The 24,077-nt window shown below is 42.7% G+C and overlaps 1 protein-coding gene across 2 annotated transcripts in view; it reads right to left on the reverse strand.

The window, feature by feature from the left end:
• Positions 1 to 19,051, reverse strand: part of LOC309824751 (UDP-glucuronosyltransferase 1A3-like) — a gene marked incomplete at its 5' end in the record, with an annotated part of 63,215 nt that extends 44,164 nt beyond the window's left edge. The window contains one exon of one of the 2 annotated variants that reach the window (XM_082657898.1): positions 18,197 to 19,051. In XM_082657898.1, the coding sequence (XP_082514024.1) occupies positions 18,197 to 19,051 (855 nt within the window). Of the gene's footprint in view, positions 1 to 657; positions 802 to 18,196 lie in introns of those variants that run through there. The other variant, XM_082657899.1, reaches the window with a different exon arrangement.
• Positions 19,052 to 24,077: the final 5,026 nt, after the last annotated feature.

A 24,077-nucleotide genomic window follows, 5' to 3' on the forward strand; every position in this document is an offset into this window, starting at 1 on the left:
GTAAAAAAAAAAGAAGTGTTTAAAAAAATTTTTAAACAAATGTAATTTGCCAGTTCTTTCATCCTTCTTGAACACCCTCAAGCAAAAACCCCTGATGGATGGATTCACAGCTCAAGTTCTCTGCTCCTATTCAGCTGGAGAAAATTGCACAACTGTTACGAACATGCCTTTACTAAAGGGTGATCACGGTTGAATCACACCATTGCTTGTCAATCCTATTATGGACCCTCACCCCTTCCTCTCATTCCTCTCAAAGACCATCGCAAACCTTTACTGCACTACTGGAGGCACTTTAACAATTTATCTCACCAAAGACTGTTAGAAGGAGAATGAGAGGTGGAAATCTTTTTTTTTTTTTTTGCGGGCCTCTCACTGTTGTGGCCTCTCCCATTGCGGAGCACAGGCTCCGGACGCGCAGGCTCAGCGGCCATGGCTCACGGGCCCAGCCGCTCCGCGGCACGCGGGATCTTCCCGGACTGGGGCACGAACCCGCGTCCCCCGCATCATCAGGCGGACTCTCGATCACTGCGCCACCAGGGAAGCCCAGTGGAAATCTTTAAAAAGATCAGTAGATAAATAAGCACCTGGAAGTAAGTTGTTTTTTAAAACAATAGGCTCCACTTGGAACATTGATTGAATAAAAGCACCAATACAGACCCGAGATAATGGTTTCCTGTTGGCACAGTTGATACCCCCAATGAAGACCATGTTGGGCATGATTGGCCGGGGGTAGTCCATCACAAAGTCTCCTCTGAACAGCCAAATGGATGCAGAGTCAAAAATTTCCACCAGCGACACCTCTCTGTGAAGAAGCTCAGAGGCCCTACGTGCATAAGGAGTAAAAGAAAATTGGCAAATGTACTCGAAGCTCAAAGGGTAGAGCAGGTTCTTGACCCTTTGGAAGAAGGTCATGTGGTCTGAATTCATTGTTAGTAAACTAGGAACATACGAAAAAGGCTTTGGGCACGCTGTGCCCTCAGTATCTAAGTTACATGGAATGGCACGCAAAAAAAACACAGCTGGAATCGACAGGTACTTAGCCAGCACCGCTCCGCAGGGGTAAACGGGGTCCGTTAAAACCACATCAAAGGAACTGGCATTCAGGTGCCTGATCAGGTCCCTGTTATACAATAGTTCCTCACAAGACCTTTGAAAGACCAAAGACACATTTTTCAAAGAGGCCATAGTTTCCAAAAACAGTGTTAGAAAATGTATTCTTTCAAAAAACAGATGAGTCTTGCCTGTCATGATGTAATCAAATTCATCCTGGGTGTATGGGACAGCATAGGTTCTCATGGTGAAAAAGTCCTCTGCCTTGATGTGCATATTCACCTCGGGAGAAAGGACCACTGCTTCGTGACCTCTGGCATGGAGCTCCCGCACGGCCTCCCGCATGCTGAGCCAGTGGCTGCCCTCCATGGGGACCACCAGCACCTTCCCAGCCTCGGCCCATCGCCCGACGCACAGGCAGAGCAAGAGGCCAGGGAGCAACTGCCAGGGAAGCTGCAGCCCCAGGGACATCTCTGCAGAAGCCCAAAGCAGCTGACTTTCCGTTCAGGCTGTGCCGCCTGCATTTGTTTTCTTTATCTTATCATCAGGCCTCTTAAGCAAAATGGCATGTAATTGGAAGGCAGTGCTCCCTCATTACATTAATCATTACAGAATAAGTCTATCCCCATGTTTCATAACCTCTGCTTTCACCTAGGGAAAGACCACTCCCCCTTATCTCGGAAAAACTCATCTGACTCTGCTGCTCCCTCTGGGGAGCATTCTAGTTCACTCTCTTGTTTTTCATCCAATGCCCAAAGCAAGGCTGTGCCTGCGCATTCCCTTCGATCACCTCCTATTTCTCTGTTAACCATGTTCTATGGGGCTGTGACTGAGCTCTGCGGGGTCACCTATGCCTTAGTCCCAGCCAGAACCTCTCTGCTGGATGTGACCTTATTTGATAACTCTTTCAACTCTTTCCCCCAATCATGGGTGAACACAGAGCACATCCAGGAAAATATATAACATTGCCAAGACGGCTTTCTCTCAGCGGGGAGGGGATGCCGGCTGTCCGTTTTGTTCCCGTTCCACATGGGGACACCTCTTGCAACGTTCAGGGCAGAGTCTATTCAAGTGGCTGTCAGCTATGGAAATATCTGGAGGGATTCCGGAGGAAGGACAGCAGAAGCGTTGGTTGAGAATTCTGTGTCTACCTCATGGAATAAGGGTTGCCATTATCTAAGGCGTCAATGGACAAGGCAACCCTTAGCAATGACAGAGTGGAGTCAGAGAGCGCCGTCCCCTGGCCTCGGAGCAGGCTCTCTGAATTCCTCTTCTGATGCTGCGGGCTCCAGTCTTCTGCTACTCTGTTTAGGGACTGGGGTGTACATTAATCTGGGCCTTTGTTACAACTTATAGTTTATGTTCAGATTCTGCTCCAAGGTCATTTACAGTCCTAAGTCCTGATGAGGACACATTCCTCCAGAACAGAGGGGCTCCATAATCTGTGGGACCTTCTGAGGTGGGGCCCATGAGTCCGGCCCTGCTACAGAGACTGATGCCCACACGTGCTCAGCAAGATACGGACACCTCCGTGTCCCGTCCGCCCTGGGGATGGTGCGGGAGGGCTCCTTGGGCTGCCCAGCTCTCTCTCTCTCACTGAGCACGCTCTTCTGCACCCATGGCTTCTGCCATAGCGATATCCTGTCCCAGGCCGCAGGACCGGCCAGGCTGAGGCTTCCCTTTCGGAGAAAGTTACCCCCATTAGGGATCCACCACTGAGCAACACGTTGCACACCAAGACGCCTCCTGTGTCATACCAGCTGCCACTGTGCAGGGAGCGTTTGCTTTAACCATCCTTGGAGGCTGTGAGTCCAGGGTCCTGCTTCTCTTATTTCCCCTCCAACAGCAACATCTATGCTCTCTCTTTCTGGATCCTCTTTCCGTCCCAGCCACATAACTGCATGTTTTCCCCAAGGCTCAGTTTCTGTCCTCTACTCCCAGGTTAAATCCCATCGTTTCTGTCCCCCATTCATTTCCACAAACAGCCATGCAGAATTTCTTGAGAGTGTAGGATCAAGGCTGCTCACGTGCTACTTTCAGGGTATAAGGATATGCTAGGGAAGGGAGCAGGGCCGCCGGGAGGGTGGGACTTCAAGTCTGTTTTTGCTGCTGCAGCTGCTGTCAGTGTTGTTAGCAAGAGAAGCTGCTGTTTGGGTTTCCAGCCACCAGGGAATCTAGCGACACCCTATCTGGTGGCAGAAGCAGCAAGTTAGGAGAGTTGTATCACCTTCATTTGCTAAGAACTCAGTAGCCCCTGTTACTGGTCTGGCTCTAACTGCAATGGACACCTGTCAGTGAGTATCCAGGGCAACATTCTGGCTTTCCTCACTGTGATCAGCTGCCGTGCTTTGCCACTCAACCTAATACAGATGCTATAAGCCAAGTAAGGATACACAGTGCACTTCGGGGATTGGAAAGGGTGGTGGTGTTTTCTCTGCTCCAGGTAGAGATATCAATCTAGACTAGAATAAAATAAATGAAGAGGCATACAACATCCTGCGTGGGAAGATTTAACATTGCAACACTCTTGATTTTGCCCCCATTTAAGCTGTAGATGTAATGGCAGGCCAAGCAAAATCTCCCTGGGATTTGTAATATGACCAAAAATATATATATTTTTAAATTCACCTAGAAGCATTTCTGGCTTCCGGTAGGAGTAGCTCCTATCAGTCCAATGCTCCCACACATAATGATTATAATCCCTTGGGAAATTTTTTTTTTTGCCCCTGCCACACGGCTTGTGGGATTGACTGGGGATCAAACTCTGCCCCAGCAGTGGGAGCTCCAGGTCCTAACCATTGGACCACCAGGGAATTCCCGGGAAATACTTCTTTTTGAAAGGCTATCTGCAGGCACTGGAGAGCAAGCCAAAGCAGTGGAGGTTGAAAGGGATGAAGGAGACAGCAGATGGCATGGGAGCCCCAGGGTGGCCAAGAGCCAGAGGAGAGTTTCCCTGCTCATGATAGCACCCACCTCTCCAACTCTGCCCTTGCCCGATGCACCAGCTCCTACCTCTCAACAGGGAGACTATCCACAACCCACTTGTGCCCATGTGGCCAGAAAGTAGCCAGCACGTCAGTCAGCCCATCACCCCCAGGGAGCCGGCATCACCCTGGGGCAGTGGACTTGACAAGCCCCTAATGTCTCCACCAAGCTGTGGTGTGTTTCCTTGGCAACCCTGCATCATCCTTGGAAGCTGTGCGTCCATGGTCCTGATTCTCTTATTTCCCCTCCAACAGCCACATCTATGCTCTCTTTTTCTGTCCCAGCCACATAACTGCAGGTTTTCCCCCAAGGCTCAGTTTCTGACCTCTACTCCCAGCTTATATCCTATCATATCTGTCAAGCAGATTACCGGGCACTGGTCACCAATCCCAGAGCAGGACACCAACTACATGGAGAATAGCAAAGATCATCACTATGCCAGCCACCAGGAATAGAAGTACAAACACCTTTGCCCACTGCATGTCGGTATCTGAGTCGCCAAGAAGAACACGGTGCAGTCACGCACTGGATGGGACAACACTTTACTTATGCAGAGAAGATACAGAGCAAGTTCAGCTCCAACACTGGGCATCAGTCTGCCATGGCCAGTCCGTCTCCCATGATGCCTGATGCAAGGCAATTTGCCTACATGCATCCCCCCTGTGCCGCAGTGGAAAGACTCCATCCCCTCTCCGAGGAGGACAGATATAACAGTAGAGTTGGCCAAGTGCCATAAGATGCACACACTTCAAACAAAGACAAAAGGGCAGTCACTAAACTGAAACAGGGAAAGACACTCCCGCACAAGGTGATAAGCCCGGCATAGGCTCTTGGTAAGGAAGAGTTCTAAGCCAGGGCCCATTCTTATGCCGCCAAGTGAGGGCCAAAACACTGCGTGCATGAGGCTGCCTTTCCCAACACCAATTTTTATGGCTTTTTGCAAGAGGGCAAGTCATATTTGGTGCTTTGATGGGCCCCACCTGCACAGAGGCATGGACATGGCAGGAAGCATTCCTAACAGTAAGAGGACTGTACACCTTGGGAAACTCACGAAGCATACAAGCGCGGGAAGATGGAGGCTGAAAACGGAGAGGGCTGTATTCACCTCTAGGGCTGCTGTAACGAACTGCCCAAAACTGGGTGACTTAGAACAGCAGAAATTTATTGTCTCACATTCTGAGGGCACGGTCCAAATCAAAGTGTCAGCAAGGCCACGCTCCCTCTGAAGGCTCTGAAGGAGAACCTTTCCTCGCCTCTTCCAGCTTCTGGTATTTGCCTGCAACCTTGTCTTCTTGGCTTATAGGGGCATCACTCTTCCCGTCTTCCCTCGGGTGTCTTTACATTATCTTCCTTCTGTGCATGTCTGTCTCTGTGGCTAAATCTCTTTTCATAAGGACACTGGTCATATGGGATTGGGGTCAACCCAAATGACCTCATTAACCCGACTACCTCTGTAAACACAGTGTCCAAATAAGCTCGTATTCTGAGGTGCTAAGGGTTAGGATTACAACGTATCTTTTTCGAGGGGGCCACAATTCAACCTATAACTGGGGACCACAAGCTGGGGGCTTGAGATTCATCCCGAAGTCCCGGGCAACAACTAAAGTTGTTGTGGCCTGGCCAAGTTTGTGTTTTTTAAAAGTCCCTTTTGCAAAGAAGTAGGGAATAGTTCAGAGGGGTCAACCTGGACCCCAGGTGTCATATTCAGAGGCTGTTTGTGTGAGGTGAGGGGCTGAATCAAGGTTACAGAAGCACTGGAGACAGAACAGATGTGAGAGGCAGCAGAGGAAGCATCTGCTAGGGGGCACTCACAGAGGACAGCGCAGGAAGGACGGGTCCAGAGAAGGCAGGGACAGGGCCGCAGAGGGCATCCCACACTGCCCAGGGGAGGATGGTCTGGATCTGGACGTTGTGCGTAGACTGGGCAATAGAAAGGGGTTCTTAGCTATGGGTGAAATATTTCAGCCCCTGAGCTATTCCCCCAAACCAATTAAAATATCTGTGAGTATTGGGGTGAGGGCAGGAACACACCTGCAGAGGAGTGAGACTGTTCTTGTCCCATTAAGGGGCTCTCTCCCATTCTACATTAATGCAGTGGCATTTTACTTAGACGTTGGTGTCATCTGATCTCTACTTGCACTTCTTGTACTTGGAGCCCCTGGGGAAAGCTGGACCCCTGGGAGGATGGTGGTACCTTCACAGAGATGCGGGCCCTGGGGAGAAGCAGGGCTGTGGGGAGGGAGGAGCCTGTGTTCCTTGTGCCTGTGAAACACCAGGAGGTTATGTCCAAGCTAGTTGGCTTCACGGATCTGGAGCAGAGGAGGGGCCTGGATTGCACAGATGGACTTGGAACCATCAGGATATGGTGGTGATTGAAGCCAGGGGTGTGGGTGAGGTCACCCCAAAAAAGGCCAGAAATAGAAAACGACATCTCTCGAGCCTGACCCCTGAGAGATGGTATTCCCCACTGCCACTCCCATAAACCTAAACAGAGAAACTAAAACTATTTAAACGTTTTGAAGAAAACATAGGACCAAATCTTCATACCTTAGGGTAGGCGAAGATTTCTTAGGACACAAAAAGTACAAACTATTAAAAAATTGATTAGTCGGATTTTATCAAAATTTAAAACGTGTGCTCTTTGAAAGACATTATTTTAAAAATATTATATAAACCACACACCAGGAGAAAACATCAGCAAAACATGTATCTGACAAAGGACTTGTATCCAGAGCATATAAAGAACTCTTACAGCTCAAAAATAAGAAGGCAACTACCCCAATAAAAATGAGCAGAAGATTTGAAGGGACACTTTTCTTTTTAAAGATATGCATGTGATCAGTAAGCACATGAAAAGACGTTCATCAGCAGCAGTCATAAAGAAATGCAAATTAGGGAGTCCCTTGGTGGCCTAGTGGTTAGGATTCAGCGCTTTCACTGCTGTGGCCCAGGTTCAATCCCTGGTCCGGGAACTGAGATACCACAAGCCGTGTGGTGTGACCAAAAAATAAGGAAGGAAGGAAAGAAAGAAAGAAATGAAAATTAAAGTCACAATGAAATTCTACTACGCAGCCACAAGAGTGGTTAAGATATAAAAAACTGATAATAGCAAGTGTCAGCAAGAATGCAGAGGCAGGAATGTAAAATAGTACAATTACTTTATTTTTATTTTTTAGTACAATTACTTTAAAAAGCAGTTTGGCTGTTCCTTATAAAGTTTACATACACCTACCATACGACCCAGCAATCCTGCTTCTAAGTATTTACCCAAGAAATACAAAACGATTTACTCACATAAACACACGTAGTCAAATATTCATAGCAGCTTTTTTCCATTCATATTTGTATAATTCCATTCAGATGAAACTCTATTAAAGATTATTCTAATCTCAGTGACAGATACCAGATCACTGGTTGCCTAAGGTCTAGGGAAAGTGTTGGTTGACTGGGATAGAACACAAGGCCAGTTACTGGAGTGATGGAAGTGTCCCATATGTTGACTGTGGTGACAGTTACATGGGTATATAAAATTATAACTCAGAAATGTACAGTTAAAATGGTGCCTTTTATTATATGTAAATAATACCTCAATAGCATTAATTGTTTTAAAAATAGGATAAATTGAAAATATACAATGCAATGGCAAAAGAATAAAACTTTCCAGAACTGATAAAGACCAAAATCTACCATGGAAAGACCTATATATTCTAAGAAACATTAATAGAAAAATACCGGACTTCCCTGGAGGTCCAGTGGTTAAAAGACTGCGCTTCCACTGCAGGGGGCTTGGGTTTGACCCCTGGTCAGGGAAATAAGATCCCACATGCCACGTGGTGCAGCCAAATAATAATAAATAATAATAATTTAAAAAGGAGACGGCTGCCCTTAAAAAAAAAAGATAGAGAAAGAAAAATACGCATAGCTAATAGCATTTCTTTCACTTGCTGGGGAATTTTTTAAATTTCAAGTTTAAATTTAAAAATATCTACGAGTATCACAATAGGGAAAAATTACCTAAAAGAGAACAAAGATCAAAGACTTCAAATACAAAACGCTTATAAGCCCCAAATGATTGCCTTAAAAGCTGACACATCATCCTTTCCTGGGGATATTCCTATTTAGTACCTACCCACATTTTCCTAAAATAAACTCAGATTAGGACACAGAGAAATCTATATGATAATAGATTTATAAGATAAACTAGCAATGAAACACCTGACATCTAAATTGTAAACATCTTTCATTTGTCCAGTGTGGAAAGTCATTAGGAAGTGACTCATCCCAGAGACCTCCCCTGGACTTCAGGTGAGGCTCCACGTGAGCTGCTCTGGGATAGAACATGTGACCTAGGCCTCAACCGATTAGCACATCTCATCCCTTCGGCCACAGTGATTCGTGCAGAGATGGACGTGTCACTTAATGAGACCCAGTGAGGCAGAAGAACTTTACTAGGAATCCTGGGAAAAGGACTCTGGCTAGAGCCCCAGGTGCTTGGGTATCATGACACCCAGAAGGATATCATCAGAAGCAGATACAAGAATTAAAGGTGAAAAATGGGTCCTGGTGTCATCAGTATACCCTGAGATTTTTCCCAGTATTTGAGCCAATAAAATTGCAAGCAACGAAAAGCCTTCCAACAAATTCACTGAGTCAAGAATATGGTGGGGTTACCCAAAGAGCTAATATAATCAGAGGTTGCATCAGTTATATTCATTGAGGGAGGTCAGCTCCAGCTCTCTTCTTCACTGGTCAAACAACTTAATTTTTTTAAAAAAGATAAACAGTTAATGAGGGAAATGCAAATTAAGATAACCTTGAGATATTTTTCACCTATTGGACTGGCAAAAACCTAAAGTCTGAAGATAAGTGTGAGCAAGAATTTGAAGAAAAGGGTATACTTATACATTGCTGGAGGGGAGTAAATTTTTAATACTTATTGACATTTAAAATTCACCTCGAGCTTCCCTGGTGGCTCAGTGGTTGAGAATCCGCCTGCCAATGCAGGGAACACGGGTTCGATCCCTGATCCCAGAAGATCCCACATGCCGCAGAGCAACTAAGCCCGTGCACCACAACTGCTGGACCTGTGCTCTGGAGCCCGTGAGCCACAACTAGTGAGCCCACGTGCCACAACTACTGAAGGCCGTGCGCCTAGAGCCCATGTTCCACAACAAGAGAAGCCACCGCAATGAGAAGCCCGTGCACCGTAACGAAGAGTAGCCCTTGCTTACCACAACTAGAGAAAGCCCGCATGCAGCAACGAAGACCCAACACAGCCAAAAATAAATAAACAAAATAAATAAATTTTTAAAAATAATTAATTAATTAATTTAATTCACCTCACACCGGTCAGAATGGCCATCATCAAAAAATATACAAACAATAAATGCTGGAGAGGGTGTGGAGGAAAGGGAACCCTCTTGCACTGTTGGTGGGAACGTAAACTGATACAGCCACTATGGAGAATAGTATGGAGGTTGCATAAAAAACTAAAAATAGAGCTACCATATGACCCAGCAATACCCCTACTGGGCATATACCCTGAGAAAACCATAATTCAAAAAGAGTCATGTACACCAATGTTCACTGCAGCTCTATTTACAATAGCCAGGACATGGAAGCAAACTAAGTGTCCATTGACAGATGAATGGATAAAGAAGATGTGGCACATATATACAATGGAATATTACTCAGCCATGAAAAGAAATGAAATTGAGTTATTTGTAGTGAAGTGGATGGACCTAGAGTCTGTCATACAGAGTGAAGTAAGTCAGAAAGAGAAAAACAAATACCGTATGCTAACACATATATATGGAATCTAAAAAACGGTACTGATGAACCTAGTGGCAGGGCAGGAATAAAGATGCAGACATAGAGGAGGAACTTGCGGACACAGTGGGGGAAGGGGAAGCTGGGATGAAGTGAGAGAGTAGCACTGACATGTATACACTACCAAAGGTAAAATGGATGGCTAGCGGGAAGCTGCTGCATAGGACAGCTCGATGCTTTGTGACGACCTAGAGGGGTGGGACAGGGAGGGTGGGAGGGAGGCTCAAGAGGGAGGGGATATGGGGATATATGTATACATATAGCTGATTCACTTTGTTGTACAGCAGAAACTAACACACCATTGTAAAGCAATTATACTCCAATAAAGATGTAGAAAAAAAAATCTACAAACAATAAATGCTGGAGAGGGTGTGGAGAAAAGGGAACCCTTTCTACACTGTTGGTGGGAATGTAAAGTGGTAACAGCCACTATGGAGAACAGTATAGAGGTTCCTTAAGAAACTAAAAATAGAGCTACCATATGATCCAGCAATCCCACTCTTGGGCATATATCTGAAGAAAACCATAATTCGAAAAGATACATGCACCCCAATGTTCACTGCAGCATTATTTACAATAGCCAGGTCATGGAAGCAACCTAATGTTCACCAACAGAGGAATGGATAAAGAAGGTATGGTACATATGTACAATGGAATATTACTCAGCCATAAAAATAGAACGAAATAATGCCATTTGCAGCAACATGCATGGACCTAGACATTGTCATACTAAGTGAAGTCAGACAGAGGAGGACAAATATCATATGATATTGCTTATATGTGGAATCTAAAAAAATGGTACAAATGAACTTATTTATAAAACAAAAATAGTCACAGATGTAGAAAACAATCTTATGGTTACCGGGGAGGGAGAAAAGGGGCAGGGATAAATTGGGAGAGTGGGATTGACATATCCACTCCACTGTATGTAAAATAGGTAACTAATAAAAACCTACTATATAGCACAGGGGACTCTACCCAAGACTCTGTAATGACCTATATTGGAAAGAAATCTAAAAAAGAGTGGATATATGTATATGTATAACTGATTCATTTTGCTGTACAGCAGAAAGTAACACAACATTGTAAATCAACTACTCTAATAAAATTTTTTTTAAATGGATATCTGTTCAATGAAGGACTTTTTATGCTAAATAACAAAAAAAAGCCAACTGCATGTTATTCTGTAGCACCACAAAGCCAACAAATGTCATGTCCACTGAGAGATCAGAGACCATGAGATGTTAGTCAAGCCCACCCTGGGCAAATTTCACTGCATATAACTTCCGCAAAGGTCACAGGCAGGGTGCTTCCCAAGAGTTTCCAGTCTGCACAGGTAGGCAGTTAGGGGAAAGGTTAGGCCCTTGGCCTCTGAAAGCTCTATGTCTGGACTCATTGGACATGAATGTTCATAGCAGCATTAGTCGTAATAGCTAAAATAGTGAAAACAGCCCAAATGTCCATCACCTGATGAACAGATGAATAGATATGTATACCCATAGAAAGGAATATTATTCAGCCATAAAAAGGAGGGAAATACCAATCCATTCTACAAAATGAATGAACCCTGAAAAGTAAATGAAAGAAGGCAGTCACAAAGAACCATGTATTGTACGATTCCATTCTTCTGAAATACAGAAGAACCTACATACGAACCTTCAAGTTGCGAACTTTCAAAGATGAGAACGTGCGTTTGCATGTCCAGTCACGTAAGTTAGTTCATGTGTCTGGCGTATGTTGTCACATGCATGTATCCTCTACAAGTGGTTGTGCTTTTGTGTACTTTACTGTACAGTACTGTATAAAGTACAGTAGTACAGTATCTTTATTTCAAACCCAGGATGTGAGTGAGTGAAATTGCATCTGGCCCTCCATCTCCTATTGCTGACGACCCTTCAGCTCTACCATCTCCCACCTCCTCTCCCTCCTCTAGTCAGTAACTCTTCTTGCCTGTTCACTCGATGCCCACCCCTGTATGCCAGCTGTTGTACTGTACTACTGTACTTTCAAGGTACTATATAAGATTAAAATTTTTTTCTTTATTTTTTGTGTTTGTTTTTTATGTATTATTTGTGTGAAAAGTATTATAAACCTATTACAGTACAGTACTATATAGCCGATTGTGTTAGTTGGGTACCCAGGCTAACTATGTTGGACTTATGAACAATTTGGACTTATGAATACGCTCTCAAAAAGGAGCTCATTTGAATGTAGGGGACTTACTGTATCTGGAACAGGCAAATCCACAGAGACAAAAAGTAGATTAGTGGTTGCCAGGGGCTGGAGAAGAGGGGGAGTGACTGCCAAGGGACATGGGGTGTCCTTTTGGAGTGAGGAAGTGACCTAGAATTAGACAACGATGATGATTATTCATACCTTCGAATATACTAAAGACCATTGGTTGTATATTTTAAAAGGGTGAATTATGTTGTAATTTTTTTAAAAAAAGAATGTCTGCATTGGAATCCTGCCTTCCCCACTTACCAGAGCTGTGACCATGGGCAACTCACTCAACCTCTCTGTGCCTCAGTTTCATTATCTGCAAAATGGGGCTAATAACAATGTCAACCCATGTTGGCTTTTGTTATATTTAATTTCTAAACTCCCCCTAAGGGGACTCTATCCATCTGAGGGTTAAATAATTCATAGGAGGCTCCCAACAAGAGGAGAATATTGACATCTGATCATGTTGTTTTGAAAAGAGCCTGATCTCATCGTTACTGTTAATATTGTGAAGGTTGGAAATAATCGTACTGGGAAATACCTAGCACCACGCAGTTATGGCAGTTACAGCTGTCACTGATTCTTTGCCACACATCTGGCACTCTACATGCATTATCGTTTCTGATCTGGAAAAGAGCTGTGTGTGGTGCTACTATTTTATCCCTATTTAAACTATTTAGAAACAGTGGTTCTTACCCAAGGTGATGTCACTGCTAAGTGTCAGAGCTGGGGTATTTATTGGCATGAAAAATCTAAAACATTGACTTTCTGGCCCTTTACATAAAGTTTGCCTGATATAACATCTTGAATTTACACAAACAAAATAATATGTTCTCTGCTCCAAAAACACTTAAATTCACTTTTAGCACATGTATGATGATAAGTGCTTAATTATTTTTATTCCAAAAAAATTTCCTCATAAAAATGGGGTGCTTTATACAAGGCTGTACATTCTACAGCCCAACCAATATTTTGATTCTCGTTTTCTTGCATTCAGTCATGCTAAATAAATCCAACATTATCATCTGTGTGTGTGTGTGTGTACCCAGTCTGGGTGAAACTTCCTCAGCTATGTGAGGATCCAGGGGTCCCCAGTGGGCAAGGCAAGGTGAACAGAGGCCCTTATAAAATGCTGTCCTAGCCAGACTTGATTCATGCTCTAAGTAGTAGGAGTTACATAAGCAGAGTGTCCATAACATATATTCACTGAGTACATAATCCATCTGTAACCTCTCCTTAGCCGAAGGGGAAAGTAAGACCCCCAATATGTGAAAGAATATGACTATATTATAAAACATACTGAGCCTTACAAGGAGCCAGATCAATAGATAAAAATCAATAGTACTTCCCTAATAAAATGATAGGGTGAGATAAGCATTTCATCTGGATTTAGAGACTCTGCATTTGCCAGGAATATTACTCCTGTATTTGAAAATACCTTTTCAATTGCAAGTGATTGAACTCCAATTCAAACTGTCTGGACCAACTATTCAACATTATTCATAAACTATTGAATAATTGTTATTGAACTAATGACTCAATGATGTTTTGAAGGTATATGTTTCAGTGAAACAAAATAAGAGGTATGAATATGGAAGGTTATTATTTGCAGATGGTATTGTATACCTAAAAAAACTTACAAACTACTAAGAGTAATTAGTAGTATGGCTAGATCAAGATAAATGTGCAAAAAGCAAAGCTATACTTTAATTTCCACTTCAAAATAGAAATGAAAATATACTCTGTTCACAATAGTTTCCAAGGTAATAAAATGCCTAGGAATTAATTTTAATAAGAAAAAATAAAAGACATACAAAGAAAAATGCAAATTTTCATTGGTAGACTTAAAACAAGATCTGAATAAGTAAAGAGAAGTACTATATTCTGAATAGGAAAAGCATAGCAAAAAGATGTCTCTCATTCTATTTACTGGGTCAACCAACCTTCTGGGACTACTACCCCACCCGTTTACACCCACCTTGCAGCTCTCAATAAATGTGGAACAGCCATTCCCCTATGAGCCGGCACCGTGATTACAGGTTTCCGTAACAAAACAAAAGCATTTTTGGCCCACTTCTTAGCACAAGGCACACCCACTAGTGATTATCCAGCTATCAGCCTGTTTATCCAGCCGGTCCACTAGCTGTGCGATTAACAGCCAATATTACAGCAGGTCATGTATTAATACATCTAATCGGAGGACCAATCTTAGCGCTAATAAGCATCAACACCATCACGGCTTTCATTACATTCGTTGTTCTCTCCCTACTCACTATCCTCGAATTTGCTGTTGCTATAATTCCAGCCTATGTATTTACCCTCTTAGTAAGCCTATATCTGCATGACAACACATAATGACCCACCAGACCCATGCGTACCACATAGTAAACCCCAGTCCTTGACCCCTTACAGGAGCCCTTTCAAGCCTCCGCATAACGTCGGGCCTAATCACGTGATTCCACTTAACTCAATAATTCTACTAATATTAGGCCTACTAACCAACACTCTAACAATATATCAGTGATGACGAGATGTTATTCGAGAAAGCACCTTCCAGGGCCATCACACACCAATCGTCCAAAAGGGACTTTGATACGGAATAATCTTATTTATCGTCTCAGAAGTCCTCTTTTTTACCGGCTTTTTTTGAGCCTTCTATCACTCAAGCCTCGCCCCTACCCCTAAATTAGGCGGGTGCTGGGCGCCAACAGGCATTCGCCCTCCAAACCCCCTAGAGGTGCCGCTTCTCAACACTTCTGTGCTATTAGCCTCTGGGTGTCTATCACCTGGGCCCACCACAGCCTTATGGAAGGAAATCGCAAGCACATACTCCGAGCCCTCTTTATTACAATTGCCCTTGGTGTCTATTTCACACCCCTACAAGCTTCATAGTATTACAAAGCCCCATGTACGATCTCAGATGGGGTATATGGGTCAACCTTCTTCCTGGCCACAGGGTTCCACGGACTGCGCATAATCACTGTGTCCACCTTCCTTATTGTTTGTTTCCTGCACCAATTAAAATTCCACTTCACATCCAACCACCACTTTGGCTTTGAAGCCGCTGCTTGATACTGACATTCTGTAGATGTTTTATGACTCTTCCTTTTCGTATCTATCTATCGATGAGGCGCATAATTCTTATAGTATTAATTAACGCAACTGACTTGTAATCAGTTAGTTTCGGTACACCCCGAAAAAGAATAAAAAACTTAGTACTGACCCTATTAACACATACTGCACTGGCTTCATTGCTTGTACTCATCGCCTTCTGACTCCCCCAGCTAAACATGTACGCAGAGAAAACAAGCCCTTATGAATGCGGATTTGACCTTATAGGATTCGCCCGCCTGCCTTTTTCCATAAAATTTTTCCTAGTAGCAATCACATTCCTCCTTTTCCACCTAGAAATTGCCCTCCTACTGCCCCTCCCCTGAGCAACTCAAACAAGTAATCTAAAAACAATACTCACCATGGTTTTACTTTTAATCTCATTATTGGCAATTAGTCTGGCCTACAGTGAGCTCAATAAGGACTGGAGTGGACTGAACTAAACTGTATTTAGTTTAAAACAAAACAAATTATTTTGACTCATTAGATTATGACTAAACTCATAATTACCAAGTGTCTTTAGTGTGTATAAATATTATTATAGCTTTCACTATATCCCTTATAGGATTACTAATATATCTAGCCCACCTAGTATCCTCACTACTATGTCTAGAAGGCATAATATTATCCCTATTCATCCTGGCGACCCTTACAATCCTAAATTCACACTTGACCTCAGCCAGCATAATACCAATCATCCTGCTGGTGTTCGCAGCCTGCAAAGCAGCACGCAGATTACCCTGATTAGTAACAGTATCAAATACCTATGGCACCGATTATGTACGAAACCTTAACCTCCTCCAACGCTAAAATTTATTATCCCCACAATTATACTCATACCCCTAATTTGACTAGCAAAAAGCAACACAATCTGAATTAACTCCACAACCCATAGTCTGCTAATTAGTCTCACAAGCTTACTTCTCCTTAATCAATTCAATGACAATAGCCTTAATTTCTCATTAATATTCTTTTCGGACTCCCTATCCGCACCATTACTGACCCTAACAATGGGGCTCCTTTCCCTAATACTAATAGCTAGTCAATCTCCCTTTCTCAAATGAGTAAAAATATTTTACATCATATTAACAGAATCCTAATGGTTTATTTTTATATTTTGGACTAGATAAAACAATTTTCAATTTTGTGAAGGAGAATAAATTATAAGAATCACTAAGAAAACTTGGAAAAAAAAGAATAATGAGTATGGGGCATGCCCTACCAGATATTAAAACTTACTACAAAGCTACTATAATCAAAATATGGCTGTGGCACATGAATAGATAAATAAATCAGTGGAGAAAGACTGGAAGTACAAAAGCAGATGCAAATAAATATGGGAATCTAAAATATGATAATGATGCATTTCAATTCAATGAATGAAGGAGGATTTTTTATTAAATGATGTTGGGATAATGGACTACCCATTTAGGAAAAATAATGAAGTTAGATCCTTATACCATGCAAAGTTCTTATTGTAAGAAATAAAACTATTAACATTGGTGGAATTAAAATATTAAGACATAATACGGAAAAAAATGCTTCTATATGTCAGACTTGGAAAGATCTAAACAAGCTGAAATCCAGAAACCATTAAAGGAAAAGTCAACCAGTTTGACTACCCAAAAATGAAAGTCCCGTATGAGGAAAGATGAAAGACAGCCCAGGAAAAAAATATTTGCAGCACATATAAAAAACTAAGTATTGATATTGCTAATACTCAAGAGACATAATAATTAGCTATAAAAAGAAAGTTCTATAAAAATGATTAGAGAATGTGAAAACATAACTCACAAAGGAGGAAATACAAATGGCCAGTATATCTAAGAAAATAGGAAACAAAAATTGATGCAGCTATGCAGAATTATTTTGCTAAAAATTTTAAACTTTGACAACTTCTGGAGGTGGAGGGGGTAGAGAAAAACAGAGCTCTTGTATACTTTTGACCAAAGTGTCAGGTTGTTCAATATTTTGAAAGCAATTTGTTGAATTCATTAAAATATAGTATGCACATGCTATTTGACCCAGCAACACTACTTCTAAGGACTCTAGCTTACAGAGATAAGAGCATAGAAACATAGACATATATGAAGGTAAAGAAATGAAGAATGTTAATACAATCTCGCTTATAAAAGAAAAAATGGGAAAAGCTATCAATATCCATCAATATTGGTTAGTTGAATAAAGTATGGTACATCCAAAGTAAAGAATTTTATGCAACCATTAAAAAGAGCGACAGATTTGTATGTACTGACTGTAGATGTCCACAATTTATTGGCAAGTGAAAAAAAGCAAGGTAAAGAACAATATATCCAGTCTGATACTAGATTGTATTTTAATAAGTGGGTGTGAGAATCTACATTAGATGTATGCACTTATATTAAATAATATTAAATAATTTAAGAAAAATTGGAAAAGATACATACAAAATGGCTAAAAGCATTTTCCTATAGCGGGTGGCATTGGATTAACAAAAGGGAAGTTTCATTTCTTACTGTATTTTTCAGTATTTTTCCCAAAACAGGATTTAAAAATGCAGCCTGGAAGTTATATACAATTACATCAATTGTATACACATACATATCAAAGAAGACAGCTTTGTAAAATTTGATGATGCACAATTAAATGAACTGGCACAAAATAGTTTGTTCAACGGAGAGAAATTACAAATGCAAAGGATATAAATGACAAATCACAGTTTAGTAAGGAATCTTTTTTTTTTTTTTTTTTTTTTTTTGCGGTACGCGGGCCTCTCACTGTTGTGGCCTCTCCCGCTGTGGAGCACAGGCTCCGGACACGCAGGCCCAGCAGCCACGGCTCACGGGCCCAGCCGCTCCGCGGCATGTGGGATCTTCCCGGACCGGGGCACGAACCCGCGTCCCCTGCATCGGCAGGCGGACTCTCAACCGCTGCGCCACCAGGGAAGCCCAGGAATCTTTTTTTTTTTAATGTCCAAAGCCTGATTAATTCTTAATATGCTAAAGGAGAAGTAACTTACCTTTGACAACGGCTTTGCCTCAGCGCAATTGATTCCACCGATGAAGACCATGTTGGGCATCACAGGTTTGGGATAGTTCAAAACAAAGTCACTTCGTAACAACCAAATTGATATTTGGCTGAAGAGATCAGATGCCGTGACAGTTGTCTGGAGAATCTCAGAGGCAATTTCTAAAACATTTTTGAAAAAATAGTGGCAAAATAAACGTTCCTCCAAGTGCCGGATATGATTCCACAGTCTCTGTCCGAAAGTCATGACATCAGAGAACCCTGAGAAATCTCTAGGAACGTAAGAAAGAGCGATGGGACACTGAGTGCTTTCTTCAAGATAATGGCAAAAGACTCCCCTGGTGAAGACCACGGATGGGAGTGAAAGATATTTGGCTACAATTAAGCCACACATATCAAAAGGATCTAGAAACACTGCATCAAAAGAACTCTCTTTTAAGTATTTTACTAATTTTGTGTCCTCAAACAAACTCTTACAATGTGAAAAAAGGTAGTCAAAAGCTTTGTTGGACGGATTCAGCAACATATGAAGTAAACTTCGTGGCTGAGTTTTCCAGTGAAAATCGGAGAACTTCTGGAACTCACTATTCAAATTCTCCAGAGTGTAAGACGTGGAATAAGTCTTTACCGTAAGATTGAATGAACTTCCCAGGTACCAATTCACCTCTGGTATGACTAAGACCACCTCATGCCCTTTGTGGGCAAGTTTCTCCACGACCGGACGCATGGTAAACCAGTGGCTCCCATCCATGGGTACTACCAGCAGCTTGCCTGCCTCAGCAAAGCCAGGTGTCAGCAGCAGACACATGCACAGAGGAAGGAAGCCGGTTAAAATCGCAGAAGCCATCTGTTAACTGCAGCCCAGAGCAATCCAGCTGTCTGGATTCTAAGCTCATGTAACAGGAGCGGCATAAGTACAGGCACAAAACCTGCCTCAGGAGAGGGCGTGTATTTAGCCATTCATAAAAAAAAAAAAAATTATACTCATTGCCAATGAATTACTCATAAGGATGATAATGAATGAGAAGCATTTGCTGAAACAGGTAGTAGTATGTTTTCCAGATGAGATAGCTTTTGATCTTTACCATGAGCAGAGACATTGCACTGCAATGCCCTTTTAGAAACAGAATTATTAAGCAATGCTCTTGGAACCTAAGGACTCAGAATGATAAAAAAAGAGGGTAAGTTTCAATAAAGCTGGTAGTTTTGAAATTTGTCCCAAAGGAAAATTTGGATTTTATCTTCCGAGTACCAAAGACTCTTTGCCCAGAAAGTGATTGGCATCCCGGATTCCAAGGAAAGATTTGAAGCACCTTGCCACTGACCTCCTCACTGGCAGTGAACTTGAGGTCAACAAGAGTCTCTGCAATGCTTGATGTTACTGCTTGTCTTATTCCATTTCCAAACCCTCTGAGGCTTCCGAAATATTGAGATAAGATTGACAACCCCACCTCCCATTCTAGGGACTGATGGAATGTGTTTGTCATCTATTTTAAATTGCTTTCTCTAGATATGTCACATAATAGGGTTACCCGCCCAATGTTTGCGCGAAGCACTCTGCTGGGACTGCTTTCTCTTTTCTCTGGGCTTCCACAGTACTCTGTTTAGACGTCTGCTGTGGGATTGCCCCAATAGGCCTGGTACCCTCCTTCAGGAATCTCTGTATCTGTCTCACACTCTATCAAGATCTGTATCATCTGTATCAGATGGCTCCGTCCAGGACACCCAAACTATAACTGGTGACACTTGCTTAGTCACCATTTACCTTGGTGACTGGAAAAGTTTCAGATAAATGTCTGAAAAATAAAAATGGTGGTGAGTGGTCTACCTGCAGGTAGGCTTATTTTAGAATAGATATCAATGAAATAGAAAATAGACAAACAATAGAGATAATCAATGAACCCAAAAGCTCGTTCTTTGAAAAACTGAATCAACTTGATAAAGCTCTAGCCAAACTGATCAGAAAAAAAAGAAAAAGAGAGAGAGAGAGAAGAAACGACCAATATCAGCAATGAGAGAAGTGGCATCACTACAGGTTCTATAGATATTAAAAGTATAAGAGAATATCATGAACAAGTTTATGCCAATATATTCTACAACTTAGATGAAATGGACAAATTTCTTAAAAGATGCAAACTACTAGAGTTTAATCAAGAATAAATAAATAAGCTGAATAGAAATAACCTATGTATTTTAAATTAAAATTAAATTTGCAATGCAAACTTTCCCACAAATAAAACCTCAAACCCAGATAACTTCACTGATAAATGTACCAAACATTGGAAAAAGAAGTACTACCAATTATCATTCCAGAAAATATTCTGGAATATAGATACAATATACTGCAGTAGAAGCATAGGGAATTTCCTAATTCACTCTATGAGACTGTTACCGAGTCCAGGCTCACTCTGCTCGTCACACCGACAGGCCAGTAAATAGGGAGACAAGGTATTCAGGCAAGGAATAGCGACTTCATTCAGAAAGCCAGCAGACCAAGAAGATGACAGACTAGCGTCTCCCCAAAAAATCTTATCGAGGTCTGGATACCAGTTTCTTTTACAGAACAGAGAGGGGGAAGAGTTGAGGAAGTAAAGTAAGAAGGCCATTAATTTCACAAAATATCTCCTGGCTTGGCCAGCATGGGGGAGGGGATGTGTCAATTTCTTCTTTGCTGCAGCCATTCACAGGTGGGCAGGGTCAGATTGTCTCCCTGAGAGCTGAACAAAGGTCCTTTAGTTTAACATTCAGGCAGAGGGGTAGGGTTCCCTGAGGCAGGCCATTGTGTATGATTATAATAATAAAAGTAAATGAAAAGCAAAGGTTAAAGTAGCAAAGGTTAAAGTAAAAGAAACAGATCCAACATGGAGTCGGATTTTGCTCTTCCGTGTTACAGGACCATAGAATTGGTCTATGAGACCAGCATTGCCACATAACAAAACTAAATAAGGAGTTTGGAGCAGAGAAAAGTTTATTGCAAGACCATGAAGGAGATGAGGCGGTTCATGCCCTGAAAAGTCTCAAGCTCCCTGAAGGGTTTTGGCAAAGCATTTTTAAAGGGCAGGTGAGGCGGGGCTGTCACAGGGTACTGTCAGCTTGTGCACAACTCTGTGATGGGCTGATGGTGAGGCAGCAGGGCGGTGTCACAGGGGTTAAGATTATCAGTCCTTAGGCTCCAGGAGGCCTGGGGGTCTGTGCTCATGGTCAGCAAGTAGTTTTTCCATTTGGTGGGGGGTTTTCACATCTGCAAAACAGCGCAGGAAATTTGCATCAAATACTATTATCTACGCTGGCTTGTTTGTTTGTTCTGGCTCATGAAATTCTTTTGTTTGTCATGGAAATGTAAGAGTGGAATATTAATACCTTTCAGTTGAGTTCTGTAATGTCAGGAGTTTTTCAAAAAAATTAGAAGATGGACTGGAGCTTTTTCTTTGTGAATAGAAACTGAAAAAAAAATTACTATTATGTAGGTACTTCAGAGAGGAGCTAAAGCAGAGGATGTGGGGGAAGGCATGTTCTGGGAAGGCCCCATGGGGCCCTGCTCGGTTACACTATAGACCAATACCCCTCAAGAACACAGATGCAAAAATTCTAAACAAAAATTTAACAAACCACATTCAATAATATAAACATATATATGTACCATGTAATACATAAAAATATAATACGTCATAACCAAGTGAGATTTATTCCAGGAGTGCAAGGCTGTTTTAACATTAGAAAATCAATCAAGGTAATTCACCATATAAATAAACTAAAAAAGTAAAACCATGTAATTATTTCAATAGGCACTTTGATAAAATCCAATATCCATTTCTGATAAAAATTCTCAGCAAACTAGGAAAAGAAGGGAAGTTTCTCAACCTAATAAAGAGCATGGATCAATATGAGAAACCCACAGTTGAGGCTTCCCTGGTGAGAGAAGTTCGCACCCCGCAACGAAGAGTAGCGCCCGCTCGCCGCAACTAGCGAAAGCCCGCGTGCGGCAACCAAGACCCAATGCAGCCAAAAATAAATAAATAAATAAATAAATTAAAAAAAAAAAAAGTGTTTGGCCCATGGTGGAATTTCTAGACTAGATACCAGAGACTCACCAAAGCCTCTTTGGTAGAGAGATGCGAGCTCAGGGTGTGCCTCAGATGGATCTGGTAGTGACATGCGTGATGGGATGGAGAAAGCGGCAGTCCACCTAAAATGTTGTAATTCTAACGTGGGTGAGACTTAATGAGGGTCTGACAGGCAGAGAGGGAGCCATGGAAAGCAGAGAGGGAGCCATGGAGAGCAGAGAGGGAGCCATGGAAACAGAAGCAGCATTGTCCAGGTGATACTTTGAGTTACAAATGATTGGATTCATGGAGAAAAGATGAAGTTTCAAAGACAGCTCCGAGACTTTGATGCTGCATGAGGGGAAGGATGGTGGTGTTAACAGACCTTTCATTCATTTAACACATATTTATTAATGAGCCAGGCACTGTTGAGATGGTCGGGATACAGCTGGGTACAAGGGTGAGCCTGCGTCCCCAGAAGCTAACCTTCCAGTGCTAATTCTTGGCCAGGGAATGGAACTTTGAGGAATATCCACTGTTAGGAAGAGGGGAGTGAAGCACAGCGGGCGAAGAAGAAGCAGTCAAAAGGCAGAAAGAGAAGCAAAAGGATAGAGTGCCTTGGCGCCAGGGACGAGAATCATGAAGAGGAGGCTGCCAAGGGGGCAAGGTGGCCGACGGAAGACTGATAAGAACTGAGAAGATGCGATTCCCGCTGTGGTTTCCTGGTCTAGACCTTCAACCTTCCAGCTGGTCCCCTGCCTCCAGTTCTTTCCCTACCGACACTTCCTGAACATTTGCAGCCACAGGAATGTCGCTATGTTCCAAATACAAATCCCTTAGGCTGGCATTCACTTTGACTCCCGCCTTGTGGCTTCGTCTATCACTATTGCTGGTCTCAATCTCTCAAATCTTTAGCTGAAGTCAAAATGATTATCTTCCCGTCGCCCTCATTCGACAGGAGAGACGGCCAGAAGAGCCTATATAGGCTATGGAAAGAGTCCACCAAAGGTGCTCAAGAGGGCAAGAGAGGAGATTTTGAAGTATTTTTGGCGTACTCTTGTGTATGAGAGTTGGCGCAGACAAAGTAAACACCGAGGATGTGATAAAGGATCAGAGTTACTTGGAACATTTTTCACTGGAGACACACCTGTAAAACGTCTCTGTAAGTGCACGGCACTCTTGAAGCCCTACACAAATGTTTCCAAGGTTTAAGTAACTTGGCATTAGCCGGGCCAAATGACAAGCGATCTTTGTACTCTCTACTGCAACTAACATGAGTTGCGAACAGAAATAAAAATAAACTTTAAGGGCTTCCCTGGTGGCGCAGTGGTTGAGAATACGGGACACGGGTTCGCGCCCTGGTCTGGGAGGATCCCACATGCCGCGGAGCGACTGGGCCCGTGAGCCACACTTACTGAGCCTGCGCGTCTAGAGCCTGTGCTCCGCAACGAGAGAGACCGTGATAGTGAGAGGCCCGCGCATCGCGATGAAGAGTGGCCCCCGCTTGCCACAACTAGAGAAGGCCCTCGCACAGAAACGAAGACCCAACACAGCCATAAATAAATAAATAAATCAAAACTGTCAACAAGTAAAAATAAATAAACACTATAAAAAAAATAAACTTTAAAAAGTGAACGAATGAGTGGTCGGCTCACCGAGCGGACTCGCGAACCCGCCAGCAGACAAGGAAGCGAGCACTGTCCACCCAACACGACTCCCGCATTCTCAGGCCAAAAGAACTACATTGCCCATAAAGCCCCGCGCCGCAGGCCGGCGCTACCCCGCCGGGCATCCTGGGAGACGTAGTCCGTGCGTTCCATAAATCGCTCA

The sequence above is a fragment of the Grampus griseus genome (assembly GCF_964374135.1).
Source record: "Grampus griseus genome assembly, chromosome: 7".
Lineage (NCBI taxonomy): Eukaryota > Metazoa > Chordata > Mammalia > Artiodactyla > Delphinidae > Grampus > Grampus griseus.